This window comes from Phocoena phocoena, chromosome 13, assembly GCF_963924675.1.
Source record: "Phocoena phocoena chromosome 13, mPhoPho1.1, whole genome shotgun sequence".
NCBI classification, from domain to species: Eukaryota; Metazoa; Chordata; class Mammalia; order Artiodactyla; family Phocoenidae; genus Phocoena; species Phocoena phocoena.
Window position 1 is genome coordinate 53,216,010 of NC_089231.1, and position 11,981 is coordinate 53,227,990.

The window sequence follows — 11,981 nt, forward strand, 5'->3', positions numbered from 1 at the left end:
ATGCCCGCCGCCGGCTCAGAGCTTCCGCGCCCGATGTCGCCGCCTGCCGCGCAGGAGCAGGGCGCCGAGTCGCGGCCGCCGCCGCCGCACGGGGAGCTGCAGTACTTGGGGCAGATCGAGCACATCCTCCGCTGCGGCTTTCGGAAGGATGACCGCACGGGCACCGGCACCCTGTCGGTGTTCGGCATGCAGGCGCGCTACAGCCTGAGAGGTGAGGCTGACGCGCCACGGGGGTGGGAGGGCGGGCGCGCCGGGTGTGCACGGAGCTGCGGTGGAGAGAGCGTTCCGGACAGGCCGGGCCCCGCGGCGGGCGTTTATTCAACCTCAACCCCGCGAGGAGGGGAAGCGGCCTTGGCCCCACTTTGCAGACGCCGAAAGGGAGGCTCGGATTAGAGAGGTGACTTGCGTAGGGTCACACGGACTGGAGGGACAGAGCTGGGAGGTAAAACCGGGTCCTCTGGCTCTTAATCACGCAGTTATGCTGTCTCCCCAAAGCGGGCGCGATCCTGCAGCGTTTGCCCCAGATTAGAGGGTGGGAGAGGATTTGCTCGGGCTTGACCGGGGCCTTGGCTGGAGGGCCCCTTTTCTGCCCCTCCTCTTCCCTCCGCGTCTGCTGTTCCGCCTTGCAAAGTTTTAAAAAATTGGAGCGAAGATGACGTGGGCGAGGCCGCGTTGGGAGGAGCGAGCCGAAAAGCAGGGGCGGGAACTTGTGGTTCACTACAGTTTTGCCATCTGGTCCCGCGAACCAGCTTTCCTCTTAAACCTTGAAACAGGAACGCAGAGTCCGAGTAGGAGTTCATATTTATTTGTCTTTGTCTTTAAAACAGGGTGGCTCCTGGGAAGAAGTGTGTCTAGGGGGCTGTTAGGGTCGGGCTTTCAGGGGACAGAGGGGCGGGGTGGGGGTCGGCACCGGACGAAAGTTGAAACAGGCGTGGAGGGCGGTTGTGAGTGGGGAGACCAACTGTTGGTGAAGCAGATTGACCCAGGTCAGGGGAGAAACCCTCCGCCGCCCACCCATTGGAGAGACTGGAAAATACGGGGCTGCAGTGGCCGATGTGGCTTGGACAGCCTAGGGAGTTTTGTCTGAGCAGAGGGATCCACCTTCCTGCAGCTCCAGCGCAGTGGCGACCGGAGAGCCACAGACCTCGTTTCTACCCCCGCCCCTCTGCTTAGACCTTTGGCAAGTGGCTTAACTTCTCCCATCTTCAGCGTCCCCATGTGCTCAAAATGAAGGAAATCATCCTCAAAATGGAGGGAAGCAGGTGCTTGAAAGAATCTGTTCTTGTTACATGAGTAGCACCTGTACAAGTGATAATGTCGACTGAATAGGTACCAAATTTAGAGAGAAGCTTTTACAGTTTTCTCTATTGCTTGACGCAAACTTACGTATTACCTCCTGGTGTCTGTAAAAAGGGAGGTCATAATGGAGCCTCAAGGAAGAGGCTGTTTTGAGGATCAAATAGGATCATGCATATCAAGTGTTTAAACAGTTAACTATTTTTATTACACTTAAAAGAACAGAGGTTAATTTTCTTTGCGACTATCTAGAAACTATTCATTTTGGGCCAGGGCAGTATCTACTATCCCGTGGTCTTGAGCAAGTTATCCCTGGCAGGATAATCATGGAATAGGAGCCTTCAGGGTTTGTCCTAGGTCACATTCTATGTGTTGTCTTCGCACCTCTGTGATGAAGGGTTCACGCTAACCAGGTAGTGGGTGGTAGCTCTTTCCCTGTGTACATGTGCATCCCTGCCTGTTCCCTGCCCCAAATCACTGTGTGGAATTCCTGTGTCTGGTGGTCAAGGGGCACAGGAGGGTGGTCTCGGTCTGAATTGTGTCACTGACTTGGGGCTGCAGCCTTGGGAGCTCCACTCTGATCCGGGGGTGCCCACGTAGCAGAGGTTGCAGTTTTCCAGCTGCTCTGTGGTCACTCCAGGACCTTGTGTCCTGGAGCAGTTTGCTTTTACAGAGAAAGTTGGATGGCATGTTCTGTTTTCCCATCTTGAAATTATACAATAAACTTTGTTTTCCAGATGAATTTCCTCTGCTGACAACCAAACGTGTTTTCTGGAAGGGTGTTTTGGAGGAGTTGCTGTGGTTTATCAAGGTAAAGAAATTGCTGCTATTGGAAATCAATAATCTGTTCTCAGTACAGCATCAGCTAGATCCTTTTAAAAGTCACACCATGTCACTCCTCGGCCTAAAGCCCTTAATGGCTCCAATTTCACTTAGTAGGAGCCAAGGTCCTTACCATCCTGTCTCAGCTCTGGCCTCCGCGAGAGTCCTGCTCACTCTGCCCCTCCCATCCTGGCCTCCTTGCTAATCTTTGAGCACACCAGGACATTCCCACCTAGGGCCCAGGCACCCGCTGGTCCTGCTCCCTGGAACCTTCTGCTCCATGTAGCATGACTCGCTCCCTCACCCTGAAGTCTCTGTTCAGTGAGCTTTCCCTGCCTCGGATCTAAAACTGTGATTACCTCCCCACCCTCTCCTCCCACCCCTCCTTTGTTTTCTCTACAGAGAAATACCTTATGTATAAGGTCTGCCTTCCCCCTTTACCCCCTCCAAGGGTGAAGGCAGACAATCAATGAAATAAAATAAATCAATAAAATCAATAAAAATTTTTTTTTTTTTTAAATTTAGAAAAGTGTTAGAAGCTCCATGAGGGCAGAGAATTTCTCTTGTCCACTTTTGCATCCCCTGAGACACAGCCTGCCACACAGTAGGCACTCAGCATGAGTGATCACTGAATATAGATCCCAACTGTGCTCTCGTGTTGGGATAAGCTGGAAGGGTCTCTTGAGTAACAAGCTAGAGTGCCGTGATGGCAGCAGCCACACCTGGGCTTCCCCTCGCTCCATCTGGTTCAGACCAGTGATATTCTGGCCAGTGCTGGTCACAGGGTACCTGAGGAAATGGGCTCTGTTCTGGGCTGGGCTAGAGGTTGGGATCCCTTCTACAGGGCACTTATGTGGCTTGTATTGTCTTGGGCCAAAGCAGGCCCAAGACCTCTTAACACCTTTTAGAAAAGGTTTAGATTTGGATTCAATCCAGTCTCCCTTAGTTCTGTATTCTCGGGGTATTTTCTTCTGCATTGGCCTATCTCAACTGACAGCGAGCTTCTACTTCAAAATACATCAGCGCAAATCTCAGAAGAGGACGTTTGTAAAGCAGCTAGAGCCCAGTCTGAATAGATGGGAAGGGAGACTTTTGAAGCCACATGCGAAGGGTTGAGAAATGAGTTGTTGGAAGTGAAAAAAATCAGTACAAACTCAGTGACAGAAAGGGAGGAACTGAGATGCTCAGAAATAAAATGTATTCGCTTGTTTTATCTTAAAGCTTGAGTGCAGGATTCTAATAAATCCTTGTCAGGAACACATCAGACTCAACCTCTGATCATCACTCCATGGGTGACTCAAAAATACAGGAGTTAGGGATTTCCCTGGCAGTCCAGTGGTTAAGACTCCGTGCTTCCACTGCAGGGGGCACGGGTTTGACCCTTGGTCGAGGAAGTTCCACGTGCTGTGTGGTGCAAAAAAAAAAAAAAAAATACGGCAGTCAGAGCTTACCTGCACTTCAGCTGGGATCTTTGGGCAATATGGAGATGTATGGTCTGTGCAATAGTTAATATTGGGTCGAGTGCCAAGCGTTTTGCTTGTATTTTCTACTCACAGTAATATGGGTGGTGGTTACTACTGCTGTGCTCTTTTTTGGGTGCAGATGGTGAGGCTAGAGGGGTCAGGAAGCTGGTCAGAGAAGGGAGGAAGAGAGGCATGGGGCCCAGGTGTGTGTGGCCTCATAGCCTTGCTTGGAACCTTACAGCGTATCATACCCAGAGGCTGGTGGGGTCTGTCCTTGACCTGGATGCACCATCAGGATAAAGGCTAGGATGACATGGGCCAAATCTAATGAGGTAAAATACATGAGGAAAATAAAGCTTGTACTTGGCACCAAAAAAAAAAAAAAATAATAACCCCCCAAAACCCACACCTTAACTTTGCGAATATAGGTTGGGGGTAAACATGACTTGATAGTGGCACTTGTAAGATGTATGACTGACATATTTGCCAGAAAAGCTAAGACTGATTAGGCCAATCAGCGGAAATATCTGATATACCAGGTCTAAGATACACCAAACAGATTGCACATGAGGCATTAGATTCATCCTGGGGTATCACACTTAGACACAGAACACATTTAGTTAAGAAACACAAAACTGTTAGATGAGATGGAAGTAGTTAAAGGACTTGGAGGTGTTTCGAATTTTAGTTGAGGGGAATAGGAAAAAAGATTGGAGATCGTGATTGCAAAGAAGGATTGGACCATCCTGGGGGCCCTCAGAAAGTTTGGACTGGGACCAGCCTGCTTAATGATGGGATGTGTCAGGTGCTGTCCCCTGTCTGTCAGCACAGACCCACTTAGGGGGAGGCTTTTGGGGGATCGACTGATGGCACAGAATTCACTGGATGCTGCTCTCTCCCATCTCTTCCAGGGATCCACAAACGCTAAGGAGCTGTCTTCCAAGGGAGTGAAAATCTGGGATGCAAATGGGTCCCGAGACTTCTTGGACAGCCTGGGATTCTCCACCAGAGCAGAAGGGGATTTAGGCCCAGTTTATGGCTTTCAGTGGAGGCATTTTGGGGCTGAATACAAAGAGATGGATTCAGGTGAGGAGACAGAGTGGGGCCTCAGATTTCCTGAGTGCCTCTCACAGCCTGAGTTTGTTCCATTGTTGCAAGTGAAGCCTGGGGGATAGGAAACCGGAGATGGGGAAGTGGATGTATAACTTGGACCTTGTGAGGGGCGCTTCAGATTCAGGTGGAGGATCAGGTCAGATCATAGCAGGGTGGTTAGCACTTGCTGGGTCTTAGCACCTTCCATACCTTGTTCATCAGCAGATAGTGACCCGGTTGGTGGTTGGTCAGTGTGTTGGGTGTAGGGTTGGAAGTTCATCTGGGGGACAAGAGTGTCAGGGATTGCCCTGTGGCGGCCTTGATCTTCCCTTTTAAAGACTGAGCTGCCCAGCACACTGTAGTGGTGCTGGGGACCGGTCTCTGGTCACCCTCTCTTCACCGTCCTGGTGAGATGGAGGAAGGTGAAACATCTCACCCCTGGGCGCCCACCCTCTGTCACTTAGTGGCTCCACTTGCTGACTGTCACAGAATCCAGTCCAGGTCCTTTGACCCTTCCTGTCCCTCCATCCCTAGGTCAGGAGTTGCAAAAGCAAATGCCTACCTCGGGGTGGGTGTGTGTGTGCGGGCACGCCGTGCATGTGCATACACACAGGAAGTAACAGTTTGCTGGCTGGGCAAAAACCAGTTACCTGGAAAGCCTGTGCCATCTAAAGGGGACAGTCACACCTCAGCTCTAGCCAGCTGGAGGGATTTGGGCCTGATGTTGGGTTTTTCAATAAATGGCTAAGTCTTTGGAATGGTGGCAACTTTGGTAAGTTCAAAATGCTATGCCAACCTGAAATAGGCAAATTCACAGAGACCAAAAGTGGATGGGGAGTTGTTTAATGGGTACAGAATTTCAGTTTAGGAAAATGAAGAAGATTTAGAATGGGTAGTGGTGATGGTTGCACAACATTGGGAATGTACTTAACGCCACCAACTGCACACCTTGAAATGGTTAAAATGGTCAACTTAATGTTATATAAATTTTGCCACACACCAAAAAAAATGCTCTGTGGGCCGGTTTCTCTGCAGGTGAGTGGTCTTTCTGTTGTTAGAATGTAGCCCCCGTCCTAGGACATCCTCAGGATGTGAGGCTACACCCCTGGCTTAATTGTGCCTTAAATCCTGCCTCATGTTCAATTATTTATTCTTCCTTGAGGGACCTGATGAAATTATGGCCTTAGTTTAGAGTTGTATGAACGCTTAGCTGTTGGATTTCAGTACAAGAGTTTTTGTTTTGTTTTGTTTTTAATTTTTACCCTGAAATAATTATAGGTTCACAGGAAATTGCCCAAGAAAATGTAACCTCTCACATAAATTAACATTTGTAAAACCCACAGCACTTACCAGATTTCTCCAGCTTTATAGATTTGTGTGCAATTTTAGCACCTATAGATTTATGTAACCACCACCACAATCAAGATACAGAACTGTTCCTTCACAGTTCATCTTTTTTTAAATCTTTGATGTTACTTTTCTGGAACTGTGATGGTGATAGGACTTTCTTCCCCAAATTTAGAACTACTGGACTTGAGCATAGTCTGACTCCAATAAGTGGAAGTTTAACCAGAGGGATGTGAAGCTCTGCACATCTCGGCTTCCAGTTCATTTCAGAAGGAGGCAGGGACTTAAAAGTCCAGAGACCAGAAATGGGACAAAAGTATAAGGTGGTATAATAACTAGAGGTTTCCTGATATTTACAGTCAGTAGGTATTTGGCTGTTAAATTGTAATTTTAGGTGGGAGTGTTGGAAGGATAGTGTCTAGATGACAAAAAGGAATTCTCATCCTCTGTTAGTTGGACCGTGTATTGTAGGGTAAATTAGTGAAGATCCAGCCCTGTGCCTGGCAGTGGAGCGTGACAAGATTGGTTGATGGTATAGAGACTACGTCCTGTGGGGACCACTGGAAGAAACAGATTGTTGAGGCTGAAGAAGGTTAGTGATAGGAGAAGGGGGAGGAGGGGCACCACGGCCAAGTATTTAAAGGACTCTTAAGTAGGTAAGAAATAGACATTGTTATGGTTCCAGAGGACAGACCTAGGAGCCAAGACTCAATATAACCCGACAAAATATAAGACATTTGTATTGTTCGTTGGCTGTCGTGTAACTGTGCGCCAGGGGAGGCCATGGGAGGACAGTGTGGTCGATGACCTCCGAGACCCTCTCATGGGATGCTGTGATTCACGTGTGATGTGTTCTTTTTGCCAATTCTGCAGATTATTCAGATCAAGGAGTAGATCAACTGCAAAAAGTGATTGACACAATCAAAACCAACCCTGACGACAGAAGAATCATCCTGTGTGCTTGGAATCCAAAAGGTTGATTGCATCCCAGTCACCCTGCCATGTCTTAACTGTACCTCCTGCAGAGGCTGCCCGGCTGCCCCTGTGACCCTGGCCATGTCGCACGTGGTCCCATTTTCACCTTTAGAGGGTGAGGTTGGGCCCAGATGAAATTTGTATTTTATGGGCTTTAAATTGCCTATAAAAATACACATGAAAATTTTAACATTTTAAATTGAGGCAGATGGAATTTCAGATCACCTCCCCCTCACTATTATGAACATTTTAAACAATTATATTGTAAAACTAAACTCTACCAAGGTGTACTAAATACCCAGAGTGGAATATTTGCATTTATGATAGAGATTTTGAATACGGGAAGGTGTGCCTGAGTGGCCAATATCCTGTGGCCCCTGCAAATGAATTCATTCCTCCTATACTTGTGGTTTGGTGCCATGGTGGTAGCACAAGTAATTCATTTCAGCTCGGGTAGAAGAGCATGGCTTCAGTTGTCAGCATGCATCCACAGAAGTCTCACGTTGATGGACAGGTCTCTGTTGTCGACCGTATGCCATCCCTGGGGTTGGAACGGTCTGTGAGGGTCACGGGGGTCGCTGGCCCAGTGGCTCTTTCTCACCATCTCCGCTTTATGAGTTGGTTCTGTTTCGCTTTGCCTAGAGCTGTGTTCTTTAAAACCACTGCCCCTCCTGACTTTCCTCTGCCATCTCCTCAGATCTCCCTCTCATGGCCCTACCCCCGTGCCATGCCCTTTGCCAGTTCTACGTAGTGAACGGTGAGCTGTCCTGCCAGCTGTACCAGAGGTCAGGAGACATGGGCCTGGGTGTGCCCTTCAACATCGCCAGCTACGCCCTGCTCACCTACATGATCGCACACATCACGGGCCTGAAGGTGGGCTCCTCTCAGGGAGGAACGGCTGTTGCCAGCCTAAAGCACTGAGCTCTTATTTTTAATGATTTTTTTTTTAAAATTTATTTTTGGCTGCATTGGGTCTGCGTTGCTGTGCCCGGGCTTTCTCTAGTTGTGGCGAGCGGGGACTACTCTTTGTTGCGGTGCGTGGGCTTCTCATTGTGGTGGCTTCTCTTTTGTGGAGCGTGGGCTCTAGGCGCATGGGCTTCAGTAGTTGTGGCACGTGGGCTCAGTAATTGTGGCTCACGGGCTCTAGAGCGCAGGCTCAGTAGTTGTGGCATACAGGCTTAGTTGCTCCGTAGCATGTGGGATCTTCCCAGGCCAGGGCTCAAACCTGTGTCCCCTGCATCGGCAGGCAGATTCTTAACCATTGTGCCCCCAGGGAAGTCCCAAGCACTGAGCTCTTAGATCCTGTAACGTGGAAGAACTAATTGCAGAGAATTTTGTCTCCAGTTAGTCTTTAAATATGATAGATGTAAATGAGGAACTGGCTTACTCTGTAACCTCCTTGGAGCTTTCCCGTCCTTTTGCTCTGTATAAACTAACGGGATCGTATAGGTTATTTATTATAACTTTGATGAATCAACTTTTCTCAAAATTGACGCTGGTTAAATTCCTTGTGAAAAGCTTTGGGATGTCTGCATACTCTGTATCATGTGTTTTTACATGATGTGTTTTAAAGGAATTCAAACTAAAGCATTTACTGTTCTGCTTTCTCCCATGGGGTTTAGCCAGGTGACTTTGTACACACTTTGGGAGATGCACACATTTACCTGAATCACATTGAGCCGCTGAAAATTCAGGTAAGAAATGTATCTGTCACACTTTGGGGTTTGGTACCTTCTCTTGATAAAAGGTCGATATGGAAAACATCCCTCCTGTAATAAGTGTTCTCCTCAGTGCTCTGACAGAGATAAGAGGACCTGCTTCCAGGTTTGCGGGTGGTGGTGGGCAGGCAGGGACAAGGCAGACAGGCCTCAATGGCCACAGACACTTTACATGACACGTGCTGTGAGGTATTAAGTACCAGTACCAGGAGGTACCAGTACCAGAGGAGGAGGCCACAGACACTCACGTGCTGTGAGGTATTAAGTACCAGTACCAGGAGGTACCAGTACCGGAGGTACCAGTGCCAGAGGTACCAGTACCAGAGGAGGAGCCATCTTTGGACCAGAAGGTTTAGGACCTTCCCAGAGGTGGCATTTTAATTCATTCTTTTACTTGGAAGAGTGTTTAAATGCAAATATTTTCCCTTAGTTTTATGCTAACATACAGTATTTAGGTCTGAACTTTGAAAAGTCTGTGTTCACTTCCATAATTTACAGCAGCCAACAAAGGATTTGTTTTGGGGATGTTTTTTGTTGTTGTTTTTTTAATTGAAGTATAGTTGATTTACAGTGTTGTATTAATTACTGTTGTACAGCAAACTCAGTTATACATGTATATACATTTTTTTCATATTCTTTTCCATTATGGTTTCACAGGATATTGAATATACTTCTCTGTACTATACAGTAGGACCTTGTTTATCCATTTATATACACTAGTTTGCATCTGTTAATCCTGAACTCCCACCCCTTCCCCACCTTGGCAACCACCAGTCTATTCTCTCTGTTCGTGTTTCTGTTTCATAGATAGGTTCATTTCTGTCATATTTTAGATTTCACATGAGTGATATCTCATGGTATTTGCCTTTCCCTTTCTGACTTCACTTAGTATGATAATCTCCAGTTGCATCCATGTTGCTGCAAGTGGCATTATTTCATTCTTTTTTATGGCTGAGTAGTAGTCCATTGTATGTATAGATGTATCACATCTTCTTTATCCATTCATCTGTCCGACATTTAGCTTGTTTCCATGTCTTGGCTATTGTGAATAGTGCTGCTGTGAACATAGAGGTGCATGTATCCTTGAATTACAGTTTTGTCTGGATATATGCCCAGGAGTGGGATTGCTGGATTATATGGTAATATTATTTTCCATTTTCTGAGGAACCTCCATATTTTCCACAGTGGCTGCACCAACTTACATTCCCACCAACAGTGTAGGAGGTTTCCCTTTTCTCCACACCCTCTCCAGCATTTATTTGTAGACTTTTTAAAAATTAATTTTTTTTGTGGTTTGCGGGCCTCTCACTGTTGTGGCCTCTCCCGCTGTGGAGCACAGGCTCTGGACGCGCAGGCTCAGCGGCCATGGCCCACGGGCCCAGCCGCTCTGCGGCACGTGGGATCCTCCCAGACCGAGGCACGAACCCGTGTCCCCTGCATTGGCAGGTGGACTCTCAACCACTGCGCCACCAGGGAAGCCCGTAGACTTTTTAATGATGGCCATTCTAACTGGTGTGAGATAGTACTTCATTTTAGTTTTGATTTGCATTTCTGTAATAATCAGCAATATTGAGCATCTTTTCATGTGCCTATTGGCTATCTGTGTTTCTTCTGTGGAGAAATGTCTTTTGGTGTTGTTTATGGTTTCCTTTGCTATGCAAAAGTTTGTAGTTAGTTTAGGTCCCATTTGTTTATTTTTGTTTTTATTTCCATTGCTTTGGGAGACTGACCTAAGAACATTGATGCAATTTATGTCAGAATATTTTACCTATGTTCTCTTCTACGTGTTTTATGGTGTCATGTCTTATGTATTTCCAACAAAGGATGATTTAAGATGGCAATAAAAATGAGTGTGCTTAATGAACCTCAAGGAAAAAAATTCAAACCTTTAGCCCCTTCTGGATTAGGTCTGGGTTTGGCAAGTCTTTGAGGAGCTTGGCTGCTGTGATTAGAGGGTGACCCAGGGCTCATCCAAATGCTCCTCTCTGGCAGTCTGCTCCAGTCATGCTGGACGGAATGCTATGTGTGGTCGTGACCTGTGTCCATGTCCTCATTGCTGCTGTCTGTTCATCCCAGGAGTCCTGGCTTGCATCCCTTTCTGTTGTCAACACGTGTCATCTTCTTTGCCCTTTCTGCCAGGGACAGTTGGGCTAGGGTTCAAGGGACTCAAGTAACCATTCTGTAGCTACTTTTTATTAAAGTAGAAGAATAGGCCCTGTCTTTAACAAATTTACCAAGAGCAGTCGATTATAAGAACTTAAACCTGGTGAGCCACCAAGGCTCCTGACACCATGTGATTCTACTGAACACCCTTCACTCTCCATGTGGGCGAGAGAATTGGTCAGCAGCATTGAATAACCAGGGACAAGGTATCTGTAGTATTCCACCCCTGAAAAATAATATTGATACTTTATTGGTAAAATACTGTTATTTGTTTCATGAAGGGACACAGGGAGCAAAATTAAAGCAGGTTGTATGGATCTGGCAAAATAATGGCCTTATGTGTTTTTAGCTCCAGCGAGAACCAAGGGCTTTCCCGAAGCTCAAAATCCTTCGAAAAGTTGAGAAAATTGATGACTTCAAGGCTGAAGACTTTCAGATTGAAGGCTACAATCCTCACCCGACCATTAAAATGGAAATGGCTGTTTAGAGTGCTTTGGAAGGAGTTGTTTGAAGGATATTTACACCTAGGTGAAAGTTCATTTTGCTCTAAAGGAGAAGGAACTAGGTCAAAACCTGTTGGTGATCTATCAGTTATTATTAACTTTTAAGGATGTTGCCACTGGCAAATAGAACTGTGCTGGTTCTCTTAGTAATAAAAGACCTGGAGTTAGGGTAACTCACTGAGGATGTATGTAAATGTAGAGATTGTGAATACAGACAGGAAAGAGAAAATATATATACTCTTAATTCAAACTTTGTTTTTATGAAAATGGTCAGTGAATTTCAAGAATTATGTATAACTAACTACTGCCCAAATTGGAGCAAGCTGGATAACACCATCAGTCATAATGCCTAGTGTGGTTATGAACATATAAAAGTTATATTTGTTTTATATCTTGCTGTAATGTTCTGCATTCATGTTTTGTTTTTTAATTCCATGTTGCCATTTATCTGCTCAGTTCCTGCCTAAAACAGATTTAACTGAACCCTCCTAAACAAACATACCTGTGCTGTGTTCTCTTTTGGATGCTGCTTAGATGGGTAAGGTATATTTTAGAAATGCTGACTAAGCTATATTTCACCCTATTTTTCTATGATTCATCTA

The 11,981-nt window shown here is 46.4% G+C and overlaps 1 protein-coding gene across 3 annotated transcripts; it reads left to right on the forward strand.

The window, feature by feature from the left end:
• On the forward strand, positions 1-11,363 carry TYMS (thymidylate synthetase). Of its 3 annotated transcripts, XM_065890014.1 has the most exons (7): positions 1-211; positions 2,034-2,107; positions 4,493-4,667; positions 6,894-6,995; positions 7,693-7,868; positions 8,618-8,689; positions 11,226-11,363. In XM_065890014.1, exons 1-7 carry the CDS (start codon positions 1-3, stop codon positions 11,361-11,363), a joined length of 948 nt encoding a protein of 315 aa, XP_065746086.1. The 3 variants fall into 3 exon arrangements, with proteins under 3 accessions (XP_065746086.1, XP_065746087.1, XP_065746089.1); XM_065890015.1 differs by lacking the exon at positions 6,894-6,995; XM_065890017.1 differs by lacking the exons at positions 2,034-2,107; positions 4,493-4,667.
• The last annotated feature ends 618 nt before the right edge of the window (positions 11,364-11,981 follow it).